We start from the raw sequence: 13,807 nt of genomic DNA, 5'->3' as shown, positions 1-13,807 counted from the left end.
CCATCTAGTGGAGATCTTCCATATGCAGCTCGATAACAAAAACAGTTCAAAACATTTAGTATGAAAAAAGAAACTTATAGAGAGGTTATAGAAATGATGGTTTGGAGGAAGTTGTATTTACAACCTTTCAGAAATGTAAGACTAATGATCAAATTATTACGTTTTAAACATTAATTTTAGTGTCTGCAGAAATTGTGGAGCTTTTCTAAACACCAACAGAAAAGAAAAAAGAAAATGGATGTTTGTTTTAAAAGCTTTAAAATGATTGGTTTTATTTTGAATGTCTGGTTTCCGTCGTCTCTCATCAGTCCAGTCTGAGCAGCGACTCCTAATGCTTTGGCTCCACCTAGTGGTGAAATATGATGTTGCACATATGAGTCACATAAAAACCGATCAGTACAAACTGGAAACATTCATCTACACAACCAAACCTCCAGAAACAATAAAAAAATCAAATTCAAATGAAATCAACAACAGTAGTTTAGTTGGACCAGTTTAATTCAGGAGAAATCAGACAAACGGATCTTAAACTGTAATTTGCAAATAAAATAATTTCCAATCTGGTGAGTCAACTTGAACCTGTTCAGGTAAAAACAGCATAAAACAGGAGCTTCCTGTTGCTGCACTGCAAAACATCTGAAGATGATTAAACTTTGAAAATGCAAGTAAAAACTAAAATAGTTTTTGTTTTAACTCAGAAATTAAAGTTTATCAAGTTGATTAAACTAATTTTCTAAACATTTTTTTTCCTGAATTCCAGCTCAATCATGAATTATGAGTTGTTTTAACTTAATATTGTAATTTCAACCAAATAATTTCACAAAATGAGTTGAATGAGCAAACGTTTCTGAATTATTTTCACCCTTCGCGTTAAAGTAACTACTTATTTTAAGTTTGAAAAATTTAATTTTGTTGTTTAAATTGGATGAACAAAATATTTCATCCATTAAATTATTTCATTAAATGTCACACTGAAGTCTGCTTAGAAACAGCTTTTATATAAATTTCAGCAAAACTGATATAAATTAATTATGCTATGATTATGTTTGAATGTGCAGCTAATTTTTTGTTGCAGTTGGACAAAAAATTTGTTTGATTTTGTAAATGTACTGGGGCAGGATGACCTATAATGATCTGTGGGAACATTTATTTATACTTTACAGGGGCAGAATTATGTGTTTTCCAGGCACAAAATGCCTTATATAACAAATAGGAGTTAAAAGAAATCTGACTTGAAATTGGGCCACCGTGTCTTTAAGAAGCTCCTGCTCCTTCTGAAGCTCCACCTTCATGAAGTCGTCTCTAACAATATGTGAGGAGGAGCTGCGCCTTGAAGGCGTAGCTAAGTCCACCCAGGTGTTTTGCTCAGGTGAATGGTTGCCATGGAGATTAAAGGATTTCATGAAATAATCAAAGCAACACTCCATTTATGTTTTTGATGAGGAAATAACATTATAACATGATTTAAAGCTCAAAAAAGTTACGTTTACATAATTCTGCCCCTTTAAAATCATAGCTGCACAAACATTTGACACCATTTTTGTTTGATTTGAAGAAGATCGGTTCTGATTGGGTTCTGTCTCAGTTCAGCAACAATAATCGTGTTGCTTGATCCGAACCTGCTGCTCACCTTCAGGCACAACGCCGTGTTAAATATTTATCCTGACAATCTTCTGGGCTTTCCAGCAACAAATCGTGACGTTGCCTCATAACTCAGAGCCGAAGCAGCACCTTCAGGTGATTCTGAAGCCTTTTAACACGGCCGGCGGTGCCGGTCCAGGCCCGTCCTGCTGCCACTCCAGCCGTGACCTTGTGGGTTGCAGTGCGGTGATGCTTGACGGAGTCGCTCTTCCAGCTGAACAAAAGCTGTCATCATCCATGGAGTTTTGATAAATTTGGAGGATTCAGAACAGACAGAATGTTTCTGCACATCTCTTCTGTCAGTGATAAAATAATCAATAGATGACTTTGTGCCGGTTCCTCCGGTGGAAACACCTGACTCATGTTTGACAGATGAAGTGGTGATTGGGAGGTCTGCATTTTTATTTCCCACATTTCCTGCGTCAGACATCTGACAGACCAGCATTTTTGATCAATTCAAACTAAAGCAGTTCTGCGCTGAAAACCAGAGTTAGTTTTCTAAAATGGACTTTCCTTCCTGGAAGCCCGACTTTCTAAAAGTGTGCTTTATCAAAAGTTCCTCCAAAGTTTTTCTGCTAACTTTGGATTCATTTCCAGCCATTTGTTTGACCATTTTCAGAGGAATAATTATTAAAAGGATTCGAAACTCAAACCAATGTTTTCTTCTTCTGCAGAAAACCGAACAATAAATGAATTTTAAATTTGTTATTTAGTATATTTTGGAACGATATATAACCCAACTTCTGAACTTCAGGCATATTTGTGGTTTTTCTTTTGAATTATTTTGATAAAATCCAGGACAGAATTTAGATGAACTTTAAAAACATATTTACAGGATGAAAAAATAGAAAAACGAAAAATTATTTGTCATGTTTTCTAAATAAAATGAAATCAAAGCAAAATCTTTTTTATAGTTGAGTTTACAAACTTCAATACAAAAATAAAATAAAATTTTCAGAAAGAAGTTTAAAGTATTGATCTCATGCTAGTATTGATCTGATACCAAAAACAACTTCTCTTGATCCGCCCACCTCTATTATTTAGGCCTAAAGATTGAATTTATCCCAGTTTAATTCAATAAAAAATAAAATTAAATCCCAAAACAGTTTGACATACAGCTGATGAACTTTAACCTTTGAGCAGAATTTTTATTACACCTAAATAAATGGAAACTCCTTTGTAAATAAAAATGAACTGAACTTTACTCCTTTGCCAGATTTATTTTCTACTGTTTCTCAAATGGAAAAATTCATCATCTTTTAATGTCCAAAACTAAAAACATTAAGCATAGAACACAAATCAATCAATATGAAAAGTTCCAAAACTTCGTACAGCAAATCAGTTGTTTTCCAATAATCCAACCGTTGGATTATTTTCAAGGATGATGAAGCAACTGGGTTCTTGTGATCGGGGATGAAACGACCAAAACGACTGCAGCAGAGCCACAGCCGGACCGTTGAAGCTCCAGAAGGCGTTATGTTTTTATCTGCAGAGCGCGTTGGTAAATCAACACCAGCTCAAAGGGTTAATCCTGCAGGTTTTACCCAAGATAATTAGCTGCTGGGGTAATTTTTTCTCTCCGTGTCTGAGCCAAATGAATGAGAGATTATTTGACTATAGCTGCTGTTTGATTGTGCATAAACTGTAAAAACACAAAATCTTGCCAGTTAACTTTTCAGCAAGAAATATGAGCTTATTTAAGTCAATATAATTCTTTAATATTGATTTAAAAAAGTCCTAGCCCCACCCAGCAGACTATTTCAATTACAACATGGGAAAAATGTCTTGTTATGAAATTATCTGCCAGTGGAACAAAAACATTTTCATCAATATTAAGGAATTATTGACTTAAATCAAGTTCCTAAATCTTGCTGAAAAGTCACTTAAAAGTTAGTTTTATTTCTAGTGTACTTTTTGCAGTGGAAACTAGACCAAATTTACTTGGTAAGATTTTGCGTTTTTTCAGTGTATGTCTTTAAATCTTTCTTTGGGATCAATAACGTATTTCTGACTTGAATGTCAGTCATTATATTGTGCTTAAAGTGACTTTTAATTGTCAAAGTGAAGATTTAATGTTTTCTAGGAAGATTACCTAGCAACACGTGTTTTCATTTGGTGGCTGCATTTCCACATTTTCTCTTATTTCCATTCATTTCTGAGTGTTTATACGTTTCTGTAATATTTGCAGAATCTGATAGGAAAAAAACCCTCCTCACCCCAACAGGAAACAAGGGGTCATTTGTCACAGGCATATGCTTGCTGTGGCACCAGAGATGCACGGCTAACACACGCCAGGCTGCGATAATGTGTCGGTGTGTGTTTCGTAAGGTTCGTGGATCCCCACTCCACTCAAACATGCTAATGTACCTGTGCTCTGCTCTAATTGGTCCCAGTGATGCCCGGCCTGCTCCACCTGCGTTCGCCGAAGCCTCCAGTCAGTTCTGCAGCCGGGGCCCCTGCCAGAGTGTGCGAGCATGCAGCTCTAATGTTATGCAAACAAACACTCTGGTTGTTTGGCACTTTGAGTTCCTCGCCCTGCCACGCTGGAAGAAAGGGAGAAGGTAAGTGAGGGGAAATGGAGGAAGGAATTTTGAATTCATTAGCGTGATTACCTGAGGTGTGCTACTTTACGGGGGGTAATCTGCCAGCTCGCTCCATAGCCTGCAAACTTCAGCCAGTCTGCTAATGAGCGCTTGGAAAAGTTAGTCAAGGTGGAGAGGTGCTTTGAGGGGCTCGGCACCCCAGACTGAGGAGGAATTATACATACTTAAGCAGAAAACAATGGATGGCTGCCTGCGATGTAGCAGACAGGACAAATGAAGACTGATACGGCTTAAATGCTTCATTTGTTCAACGGTACAACAGAAAACCCAGCAGGTTAGATCTGAATGCTTAGACAAATTGCATACTGAAAATGAACAAAACTATTTAGTCTAGTTTCTACTGCAAATACCTTCAATACACTTGAAATAAGACAAAACTAACTCAGAAGTAACTTTTCAGAGCGACAGGAGCTTGTCTTACGTCAATAATATTGTTGAAAATGTTCAGTAACACTTTATTTGATGGGATGTGTAGAAGACTGAGACAACTCTGTCAAAAACATGATCTGAGTTTCAAAATGTCCTTTTGGCACCAGCAGCTCAAGGCCTTCAGACCAACATCTTCAATAAATGAAATGAGAAGCAACTCATTGAGCTGAAATAACCTGCTGCCGACGGAAAGACAGTTATCCTAAAGTAAACATTCAACAGGAGATTGATTGGTTAAACCAGCAGCATTATACAATTAACTTTGTGCATGTTCCTGGTGTCTACTGCTTCTAGAAACAATCCATTGATCTGAATTCAGTTTGGACCAGTTTGTCTTGTAAAGTTCACTAAGATGACATTTGATGAGAATTGGTGCTAGATGAATAAATTCTGAACTGAACTGAGAACAAGTCACGCTCGGTAGATTTACAGCAAGGAAACAAGTAAAGGAGGTGGGCAGAGTAACCAAAAATTATACTCAAATAAGAGTAGAACTACTTCTACATATTTTTACTCAAGTAAAAGTAAAAAAATAGCCGTGAAAGAAATGAATCAAATAAAAGTAAAAAAAAAGTGTTTTGTAAAAGGTCTATTCAAGTAACTGATCAAATTGTCAATCTCTTCATTTTCTAAAACTATATCAGAACAAAATATAAAGTTAAGTGGAAATTTTGGTATTTTAAGGATGAAAATGACAATAATTCATATAAGCAACAAAAAAATAACAAAATCCAGCAAAAGAAAATTTTTCCAAATCTGTTTCTTTCAATAAAAAACTTATTCAACTTTAACAAAACATGATTTACATTCAGTGGGTAGAGAATACAAAATTTTAATCAAGTCAGAGTAGAAATACTTCATAGTAAAATTACTCAAGTAAAAGTAATACATGCAGCACAGTAAAAATACTCCTAAAAGTACAGTTTTAAGAAAAAATGGCTCAAGTAAATGTAACTAGTTACTGCACATAATTTTCCACCTCATTTGGGAACAAATATCTGAGATAACTCATGCGACTAGATGATGTCAGGCTGATTCCCGTTGAGGTAAAGGAGTGAAAAATGCTTTAATTAATTCCATTTTGTCCCTTTTTTCTCCCAGTGTGGCTTCAGAGAAACAGCTGCCATAAGAAAAACTTTGGACACTTCATGAGCAGGAGAAAAACCTGAATCTGATATATAGAGAATATATAGATACTGTTAGATTCCCCTGTTCTTTGCTCTGTGCCTCTACTTTATCACACAACATCAAAACAGCGCTCCGTTCCCAGGAGAGGCCGGCCTTTTTATCTGCTCCCCAGCTTCCCACGGCGGGCCGCATCCACCTATAATCTACTGCTGTTTCATGTCTGGAGCAGCGCAGAGAGGATGAGGGACGTGTTCAAGTGAAGATCAATGAGGTTGTGTACACAGCATAGGCGCATCTGAAGAGTCAAATTCCTTTTTTTCTTTCCGAGGTGCCATCTGATCTAATATTAAAGAACATAATATATAGATACATCCACGGGTCAGGTAATAAATATTGCTAGAATGGAAAACAGAGAGATTTCCATCATCCGCAGAGAAAACAGCTTCTGTCTTTTGTTACTGAGACACCTCTCGGAGGACAGACAATGAAAACAGTAAACATCCTGCATTATAGATTCGTCAAAAACACGTTTGGCTGTTTGTCACAAGCACCTTGTTGTTTAAGGCAGTGCCAAGTGTCTGCGCCTGGAAAAATCAAAGCCCACCGATGTATTGGCAGCAATAGCTGGAGAGCGAAACTGTGTCAGGGAAGTGAGGGGAATCCCCCCAGCAACTGTTTTCCATCCGCTCCACATCTGGCTGCTGAAACCTGCAGCGACTCTCTGCTCACAAGGAGCAGAAAAACAAACCTTAGGTTGTTCTCCTTGCAGTGCCTCCCCACCCAAGTGGCACAGACTCCGACCAGACAAAGGGATCACATCTGGAACATTCCCCTGCAGGAATCCGCGTGAAAACGATGGATCACAGTCAGATTTTAGAGCCAGAAAAACACATATAAATCAATCCCAGGCTGCAGTTCCAGTATTGTTAAAACAGACTTTTCTGAGTCACAAACACTAAAGCAGGAGGGGATTACATAGCTGACAGATTGTTTAGAAATCCTTCATGTTAATGGAGAAACGTCTAAAGGTGGTGTGGCCTCTTGGATGTAGCGAACAGTTTTGTTTTGATCATCAGTGGGAAACATGGACGTAAACATGAGCACCGATTCCTCCTCACACAAAAAAACTGGTTTTCTGTTGGGAACAAACTTTTCTCCTGCTCTTTCTGAAACTCCTTCAGGAATCCATCCCAACATGGCTCCTCTATTAACTGTTCAACATGTTTTTACCAGCGTTGTTCTGAGAAGTGGCTCTTATAATGAGCTCAGCAGTTTCAGCAGGTGCTTGCTAATTGTTGCTGGCTAGTCTGAAGGAGTCGAGTGGGGGAGGACTGTTCTGTGAGGTAGAAGCTCGTTTGCTTGGAAACGGCATCTTAGAGGAGGAGTTGCACCTAGAAGGCGGAGCTAGGACCAACCAGGCGTTTTGTTGGGCTGAATGGTTGCCATGGAGATTAAAGGATTTCTCAAACACGCATAAAAGAATCCAAACAACACTCCAGGTTTGTTTCTGATGAGGGAATAACATTATAACATAAAGCTAAAAAGAAGTTGATTTTAGCTTATACCGCCCCTGTAAAACAACAAACCCAGGCAGTCCATCGGTACGTCTGTCAAAACAAATTCTGCTGGCCGATAAACTGTCTCAGAAATTAATGCAATAAACGATAATATTGTTTTCAACTAATATAATGCAAGAACACATTCTGAAAGATAAACTTTCAGTTCTAGTGAACATTTAACACTGGAACTGGAAGACATTTTAAATATTCAAAATAAATAAACAAAATAACAAATGAACTACCTTATGAAGTCTCTGTAAACAAAATTGAGACTAAAGCACCAGACTGAAGACTGAAAAATGAAAAAACAATAAATCATAAAAAATGGAAATTATTGAGATTATTGATTTATTGCTCATTGCAACAGACCAATGCTCTGGTGAAAAAAAAAAGAGTTAGTGAGTTAAAACCCTGACCACAACTGAAAAGGTAAAGTTGTTTAAAAAAATGATGAAATCTGTGGGGGGATAAAATGACGCTGAGTTTATTGTGTTGGAATGAATTAAAGAGGAAAACTTTGCATCTGGAGCTGCTGATCAAAGTCGTTCCCACAGGAAATCTGCCTTAATGAGAGCCATACAAGAAAAGAAAGGAGGAAGACAAGGAGAATGAAAGAGAAAAAGAGAAGATGGAGATGACATCCCATTCTTACGCAGGAAAAAAGATGAATCATGTGTGTCGCCTGCTGCGTGGGGGTGTGTGTGTGTTATGGGCGGGTCGAAGGGCGTTTTAACGTCTTCACTGTGGGAGTGTTGGAGGTGAGGCCAGGTTATTTAAACCCAGGGGAGCATCAGCCGAGGGGGCGCGCGTTTGAATGTGTCACAGAAAAGCAGGAGCGTGTCAGCCAAGGCCGGATGGCGAAATGTGTCGACGTCGCATTTTACACCGAAAGGAAGTGAGCGACGGAGACGGAGATCGGATCGCTCCGACTTATTAATGTTTGTCATTAGAGCGCGTTACGCTGGAGGACAGGACTGGAAAACAGGCTGAACAGTTTCTTTCATGGGACAAATATTGACAATAGTTGGCTCCTGGGTATTGGAGAAGGAGGAAAGATGCAAACTATGTTAATGAATGGTAATTAACCGCCGGGGTTCGTGTCTCCTGAATCCCGGCTAAATTGGTCCCCGAGTTGCAGATGAAGACAGTCCTGGCTTAATCCTTTATTATAAAAAGATAAAGGAAAACGACATCATTAGCATATATTTGGGAAGAGAAGTGGGGGTGGGATTAAAAAGTGGAATTATTTCTTTTTAATTCCTGAACACAGGATTTTAAACAAATAAAAAAAAGGTGAGAAAGTGGAAAAAAGGAAAAGGAGGATAGCAACTCAAGGACAGAGGAGAGCGGTGTCGGGATTTAATATTCAAAAGGAATAATAATAAGGTAGGGAAACAGGAGCAGATAAAAGAGATTTGAAGCAGCTCCTTCTTTAACAAAGCCCTGCTCTGTATGTGTGAACTCGCCCAGGTTGTTGTGAATGACGTCACCAGCAGGGGGCGCTTGTTACAGGCTGCGCCGCGCAGCCAATCAGGAGGCCTGCAGAGCGCCGACTCCGACCGACTGGAAACGACAAAAAACACGCTCAGAAAAACAACTTTTGCTCAGACGAAAAACAACTTTCAGCATAATTACAGAATGAAACCATCTGAAAATATCCTTCAAATATACATCAAAATGTTTTTACGTCTTCTTAAGACGTTAGAAGTGCAGACATATTTGACTCCGCGTTTGATAAAAATGCGTAAAAATCCTGACAATAGATAACTGTTTAATTCTAATGACATAATAAAACCGAGTCAGTAAAAAAAGTCGCATATTAAAATGTTAGTATTGTAAACGGTTCCTACAGGAAAAAACATACCAGAATATTTTTATTTATATTAATATTTACCTGTCCACCAGAGACAGTGAGGAAGATGGTAATGATAATAAACCTTTAAGACAAACGATGCACAAAGTGGCATCTTGAGGTCAAAACAACTGGAAACATAAAACCGTTCCTGTTTTAAAACTACAGAAATAAACATGTTGAAGTTGGAAAAATAAGATTTGATCAGACGAGACTAAAAACTATGACTGAGAATTAGGGCCAATCTGATAACATTATGAGAAAAAAATAATAAAATTACAAAAAACAAAGACATAACATAACGAGAATAAAGTCATAATATTTTGAGAATAAAGTCAACAGTATTATGACTTGATTCTGATAAAACTATGACTTTATTCTCATACTGTAATATAATAATAATACATTTTATTTGACATTGCCTTTCTAAGCACTCAGGGTCACCGAATAATAAATAGAAACAATAAAATGGAAACTATAAAAGGCATTAATTTATCTTTATTCTTGCAGTTTTACTGTTTATTTTCTTAGCAAGGCCCTGATACTCAAATGTAACTGATGTGTGAAACAATCAAAAAACAAACATGAAAAAGCAACTTGGATCCATTGTTAAGCAGGGTGGAGGATCTGTGATCCTGTGGGCTCATTTCTCAATTAGGACATCTTTGAATATTGGAACAATAAAAATTTGGTGGCCTTCAGCAGAAAACGGGTCGCCGCTTTATTACAATAATAATCCCACAGAAATATTTCCAGACGTTTTTGTTGAATTATTCTGACATTAGCGCTTCTGGAACATAAATGATTAATTTTACACTGAAAAAACACAAAACCTTACCACGTATTTTTATCTACACAGTTTCTAATACACTTGAAATAACACAAAATTAACTTAAGTAACTTTTCAGCAACATACTGATTAATATAAATAATTCCTTAATATTGAACAGTAGTTCCACTGGCAGATTATTTCACTCTAATTTTATAGGCGAGATTATCTGCTAATGGAACTAGAACTTTTGCATCAATATTAAGGAATTATTGACTTAAATCAATCTCCTATATTTTGCTGAAAACTTACTTGTAAGTTAGTTTCGTGTTATTTTAAGTGTAGTAAGATATTTAGAAACTAGACTGAAAATATGTGGTTAGATTTGGTGTTTTTGCAGTGTAAGGCCTTTTGCTCGTCTTTACCACGGTTACCAACAGATCTGAGAGTTTCAAAATGTCCTTTTGGCACCAGCAGCTCAAGGCCTTCAGCAGTCGGATAAAATAAAGGGAAAGGAAGCAGAAGGTTCATAAAGGTGTAAGTTAAAGATCAGCGAAAGCGTCTGCCATGTCCCCCCCAACCTCGAGTTCAGGACTGCGCCGTAAATTAGTTTGGCTCCGAGGGGCCCCGCCTGACAGCCGGAGCGCGCTGAGCGCTATCACAGATGTCGAGGGCTCATTTACTAAAGTCGGGGTGTGAGTCGGAGGCCCGGAGTGAGTTGACAGCTTTACTTCTTTTTTTTTACAACAAATATTGGTCCTGCTGCCGCGGCTCCGTTTGGCTCAGGCCGGCCAGCGCTGAGCAGGAACCGGGCGGGAAAGTCAGGAGAAGAGGATGGTGGAGGGGGGTGAAAGAGGAGAGGATGACAGTTTTCCCAGCCTCAGCCCGGGGAGTCAGGGTTTTTCGCTGACTGGTGCTGTGAGCGCGGCCAGCTCTTCTGTCAGCACTTTCCTCTCCTTCATCTTCACGCGCACAGCCTCCATTAGCTGGCCGGCAGAGGGAATCTGCAGGGGAGAGAAAGAGGTTAGAGGAGGAAAAGCAGGAAAACACATCAAAAAAAAAAAAAAAACTTTTCAGGCGGCCTGTTTGCTGTTTGGTGAAACCAGAGGAACCAAATGGATCCAGAGGACGTGTCAAACTTCACAGCCTTTTACAGCGTCTGTGTCTGATTTATGGCAATGCGTGTTCCTGAACATGCAATCAGTCATTCGTCCTTCATTTCCAGTTCCTTTCATTCCTTCTTTCAGAGGGACAGAAGGGAAGCTGGAGGCAGGAAGCTTACATTGCATACAATCCAGCCCACAATAGCTTCTTAGTGGCCGTCTTCACTGCATAAACACAAAATCTTAAAAAGTATTTTTGATCTAGTTTCTAGTGCAAATATCTTACACTTGTATTACCTCACCTAAACTAACTTACAGATAACTATTCAGCAAGAGACAGGAGCTTGTTTCAAGTAAATAATTTCTTAAAGGAGAAGTATTACGTAAAAACTTATTCTTTGAGCTTTACAATCATGCTATATTGTTATTCCCTCATGGAAATCATACCTGGAATGTTGCCTTGGTTCTTTCATGCATGTTTGAGAAATCATTTAATCTCCATGGCAACCATTCTAAACGCCTGTTTGGACCTAGTCCCGCCTTTGAGGCATACCTCCTCCTCAGAGCTGCAGTTTCTAAACTTCTGAGTTTACGCCTCACACGTTACTCCCCCATTCTACTCCTTCAGACTAGCCAGTAGCAATTAGCAAACACCTGGTGCACCTGCTGAGCTCATTATATGAGCTGCTTTTCAGTGCAACGCTGGTAAAAACGTAGATAAAAGGTTAGTAGAAGTGGCTTTTTGAAGGCGGAGTTTCAAACAAGGCAGGAGTTCCTTAAAGAGGCAGAGGCCCAATTCCAAGGTGTTAAATTGCAAAGTCAAATTTATTTTAAGTTACATCTGATGCAGATAACATTCTTATAATAATTGAAGTTAACATATTTACTTGATTATAATATAAAATGTCCCCATATGCTTGGAAAACATAATTCTGCCCCTTTAATATTAATAAAAGAATTACCAATTCAACTATGAGATTATTTAACCTTTTCATTAATATTAAGGAATTACTGACTTAAAACAAGTTTCCACATTTTGTAGAAAAGTTACGTTTAAGTAAATTTTGTCTTATTTCGAGTGTACTAAGATATTTGCACTAAAAACTAGACCAAAAATTCTTGGTAAGATTTTGTGTTTTTGCAGCTTTTAAGATAACAGTTGTGTGCTTAAATAGTATTTTGTCAAATTGAAGAAGTTTTTATCTGTTTACTGCAAAATTGCATCAATCAGTTGCCCCAGTTTTTTGTAATTCTGCATTTGCGGAAATTCATGGGAGATCCACATATAATTTTATAGTAACTAGTGAGATTATCACAAATTTTCACAAAAAAACAACAGATTTAAGCGGTGACCTCCAACCTGCAGGTGGCAGTAGTTCTTACTTCTACTACACTGCTGTGTCAGCTTCACCATGTCGAGCTACAGACCGTGATCGATATCATGTGGATGAAAAAGTCACATTTACCGTCATACACAAATACTGCCAAATTACTTGTAAATATTTCTAAATTAGCACCACAAAATCTGATTCTGATTGCAAACAAAAAAATAAATAAAATCCTGGAAGGACTGTCAATTTAATTTTAAGAAGTCCTTATCAAATGCAGACAGCTATTTATTTATATTTGAACTGTTAATGGGTTTTATTAATAAATTCTGCCACAATCGGCCCTTGGGAACATTCGTGATTTTGATATGACCCAAAACGAAAATAAGACTTTCCCTCAGATGGGCCTAAAGATAAAAATCAACCCTTTTACGTGAAGAAAAATGGCGCCTGTTGTCTTTTCTTCATGGACCTGAGGACGGGCGTCTTCCCTGGAAGTCTATCGTTCTTTAACAGAAGCGCTTGCAGGCATAACTGGGAACACTGGGAACGCTTAGAGGATTGTTTGTTATGTGAATCACTGGTTGGTGTCAATACTGGGAAGACGGGAGGACAACTGATGTCCCCTGAATCATACATGAAGCGAGGAATTAAACACGTACAGTGTGTCTGCATGGTTGGAATAAAAGCATTAAAATGTTTATGAGTCCACCGTTTTCAACTGAAACCTTGACAGTAGCAACTGCAAAAAACGCAAAATCTTACCATGTTTCCAGTGCAAATATCTTAACACACTTGAAATAAGATAAAACTGACTTATAGATAACCTTTCAGCATGATATAGCAGCTTGTTTAAGTAAATAATTCCTTTACATTGTTGAAAAAGTTCTAGTTCCATAGCATGGTAAAAATGTGAATTAATCTGCCACTGGGCCAGTACTTTTTCAGCAATATTAAGGAACTATAGACTTAATATCTTGCTGAAAGATCATCTATAAGTTAGTTTTGTCTTATTTCAAGCACACTAAGATGTTTGCAATAGAAACTTAGAAACTAGACCAAAAATATTTGGTAAGAATTTGGAAAACACAAGATTCAACAGATTCAACACAGTTCTGTTGGATTCAACAAAAATAGTATTTTCTGTTGGATTCACAGGAGTAAAATTTTGCTCTACAGTGAATATTTCACAAAACCTTTGAGATGTCTTTGCCTGGATTACTATGGATCTTCTGAAACAAAGCAACATACAGCTGAGAGAGATCTGAAACTATACTTGGTTCATTTCTGATGTGCCTGGAGAGTGAGACCCCCAGATAATAACACTTGTCTTTAGACCCTCACAGACAGTCTTTATTGAAAGTAACAGTATCAGGAAACAGGAGGCCTTCTGTG

The 13,807-nt window shown here is 37.9% G+C and overlaps 1 protein-coding gene and 1 long non-coding RNA gene across 3 annotated transcripts in view; one reads left to right on the top strand and one right to left on the bottom strand.

Annotated features, from left to right (window-relative positions):
* Positions 1–674: 674 nt before the first annotated feature.
* Positions 675–13,303, top strand: LOC114145545 (uncharacterized). The gene is made up of 3 exons (XR_003595729.1): positions 675–686; positions 10,646–10,647; positions 13,189–13,303. It is a non-coding gene; the product is annotated as an uncharacterized LOC114145545 (long non-coding RNA).
* cntln (centlein, centrosomal protein) overlaps positions 9,693–13,807 on the bottom strand; it is a 111,626-nt gene continuing 107,511 nt past the window's right edge. For both annotated transcript variants that reach the window (XM_028019169.1, XM_028019168.1), the window contains one exon: positions 9,693–10,985. In XM_028019169.1, the coding sequence (XP_027874970.1) occupies positions 10,875–10,985 (111 nt within the window). In that variant the 3' untranslated portion in view covers positions 9,693–10,874. The remainder of the gene's footprint in view (positions 10,986–13,807) is intronic.

Source organism: Xiphophorus couchianus, chromosome 5, assembly GCF_001444195.1.
Source record: "Xiphophorus couchianus chromosome 5, X_couchianus-1.0, whole genome shotgun sequence".
NCBI lineage: Eukaryota > Metazoa > Chordata > Actinopteri > Cyprinodontiformes > Poeciliidae > Xiphophorus > Xiphophorus couchianus.
The sequence above is the reverse complement of the archived record's forward strand: the minus strand, read 5'-3'. Positions and strand labels throughout refer to the sequence as shown.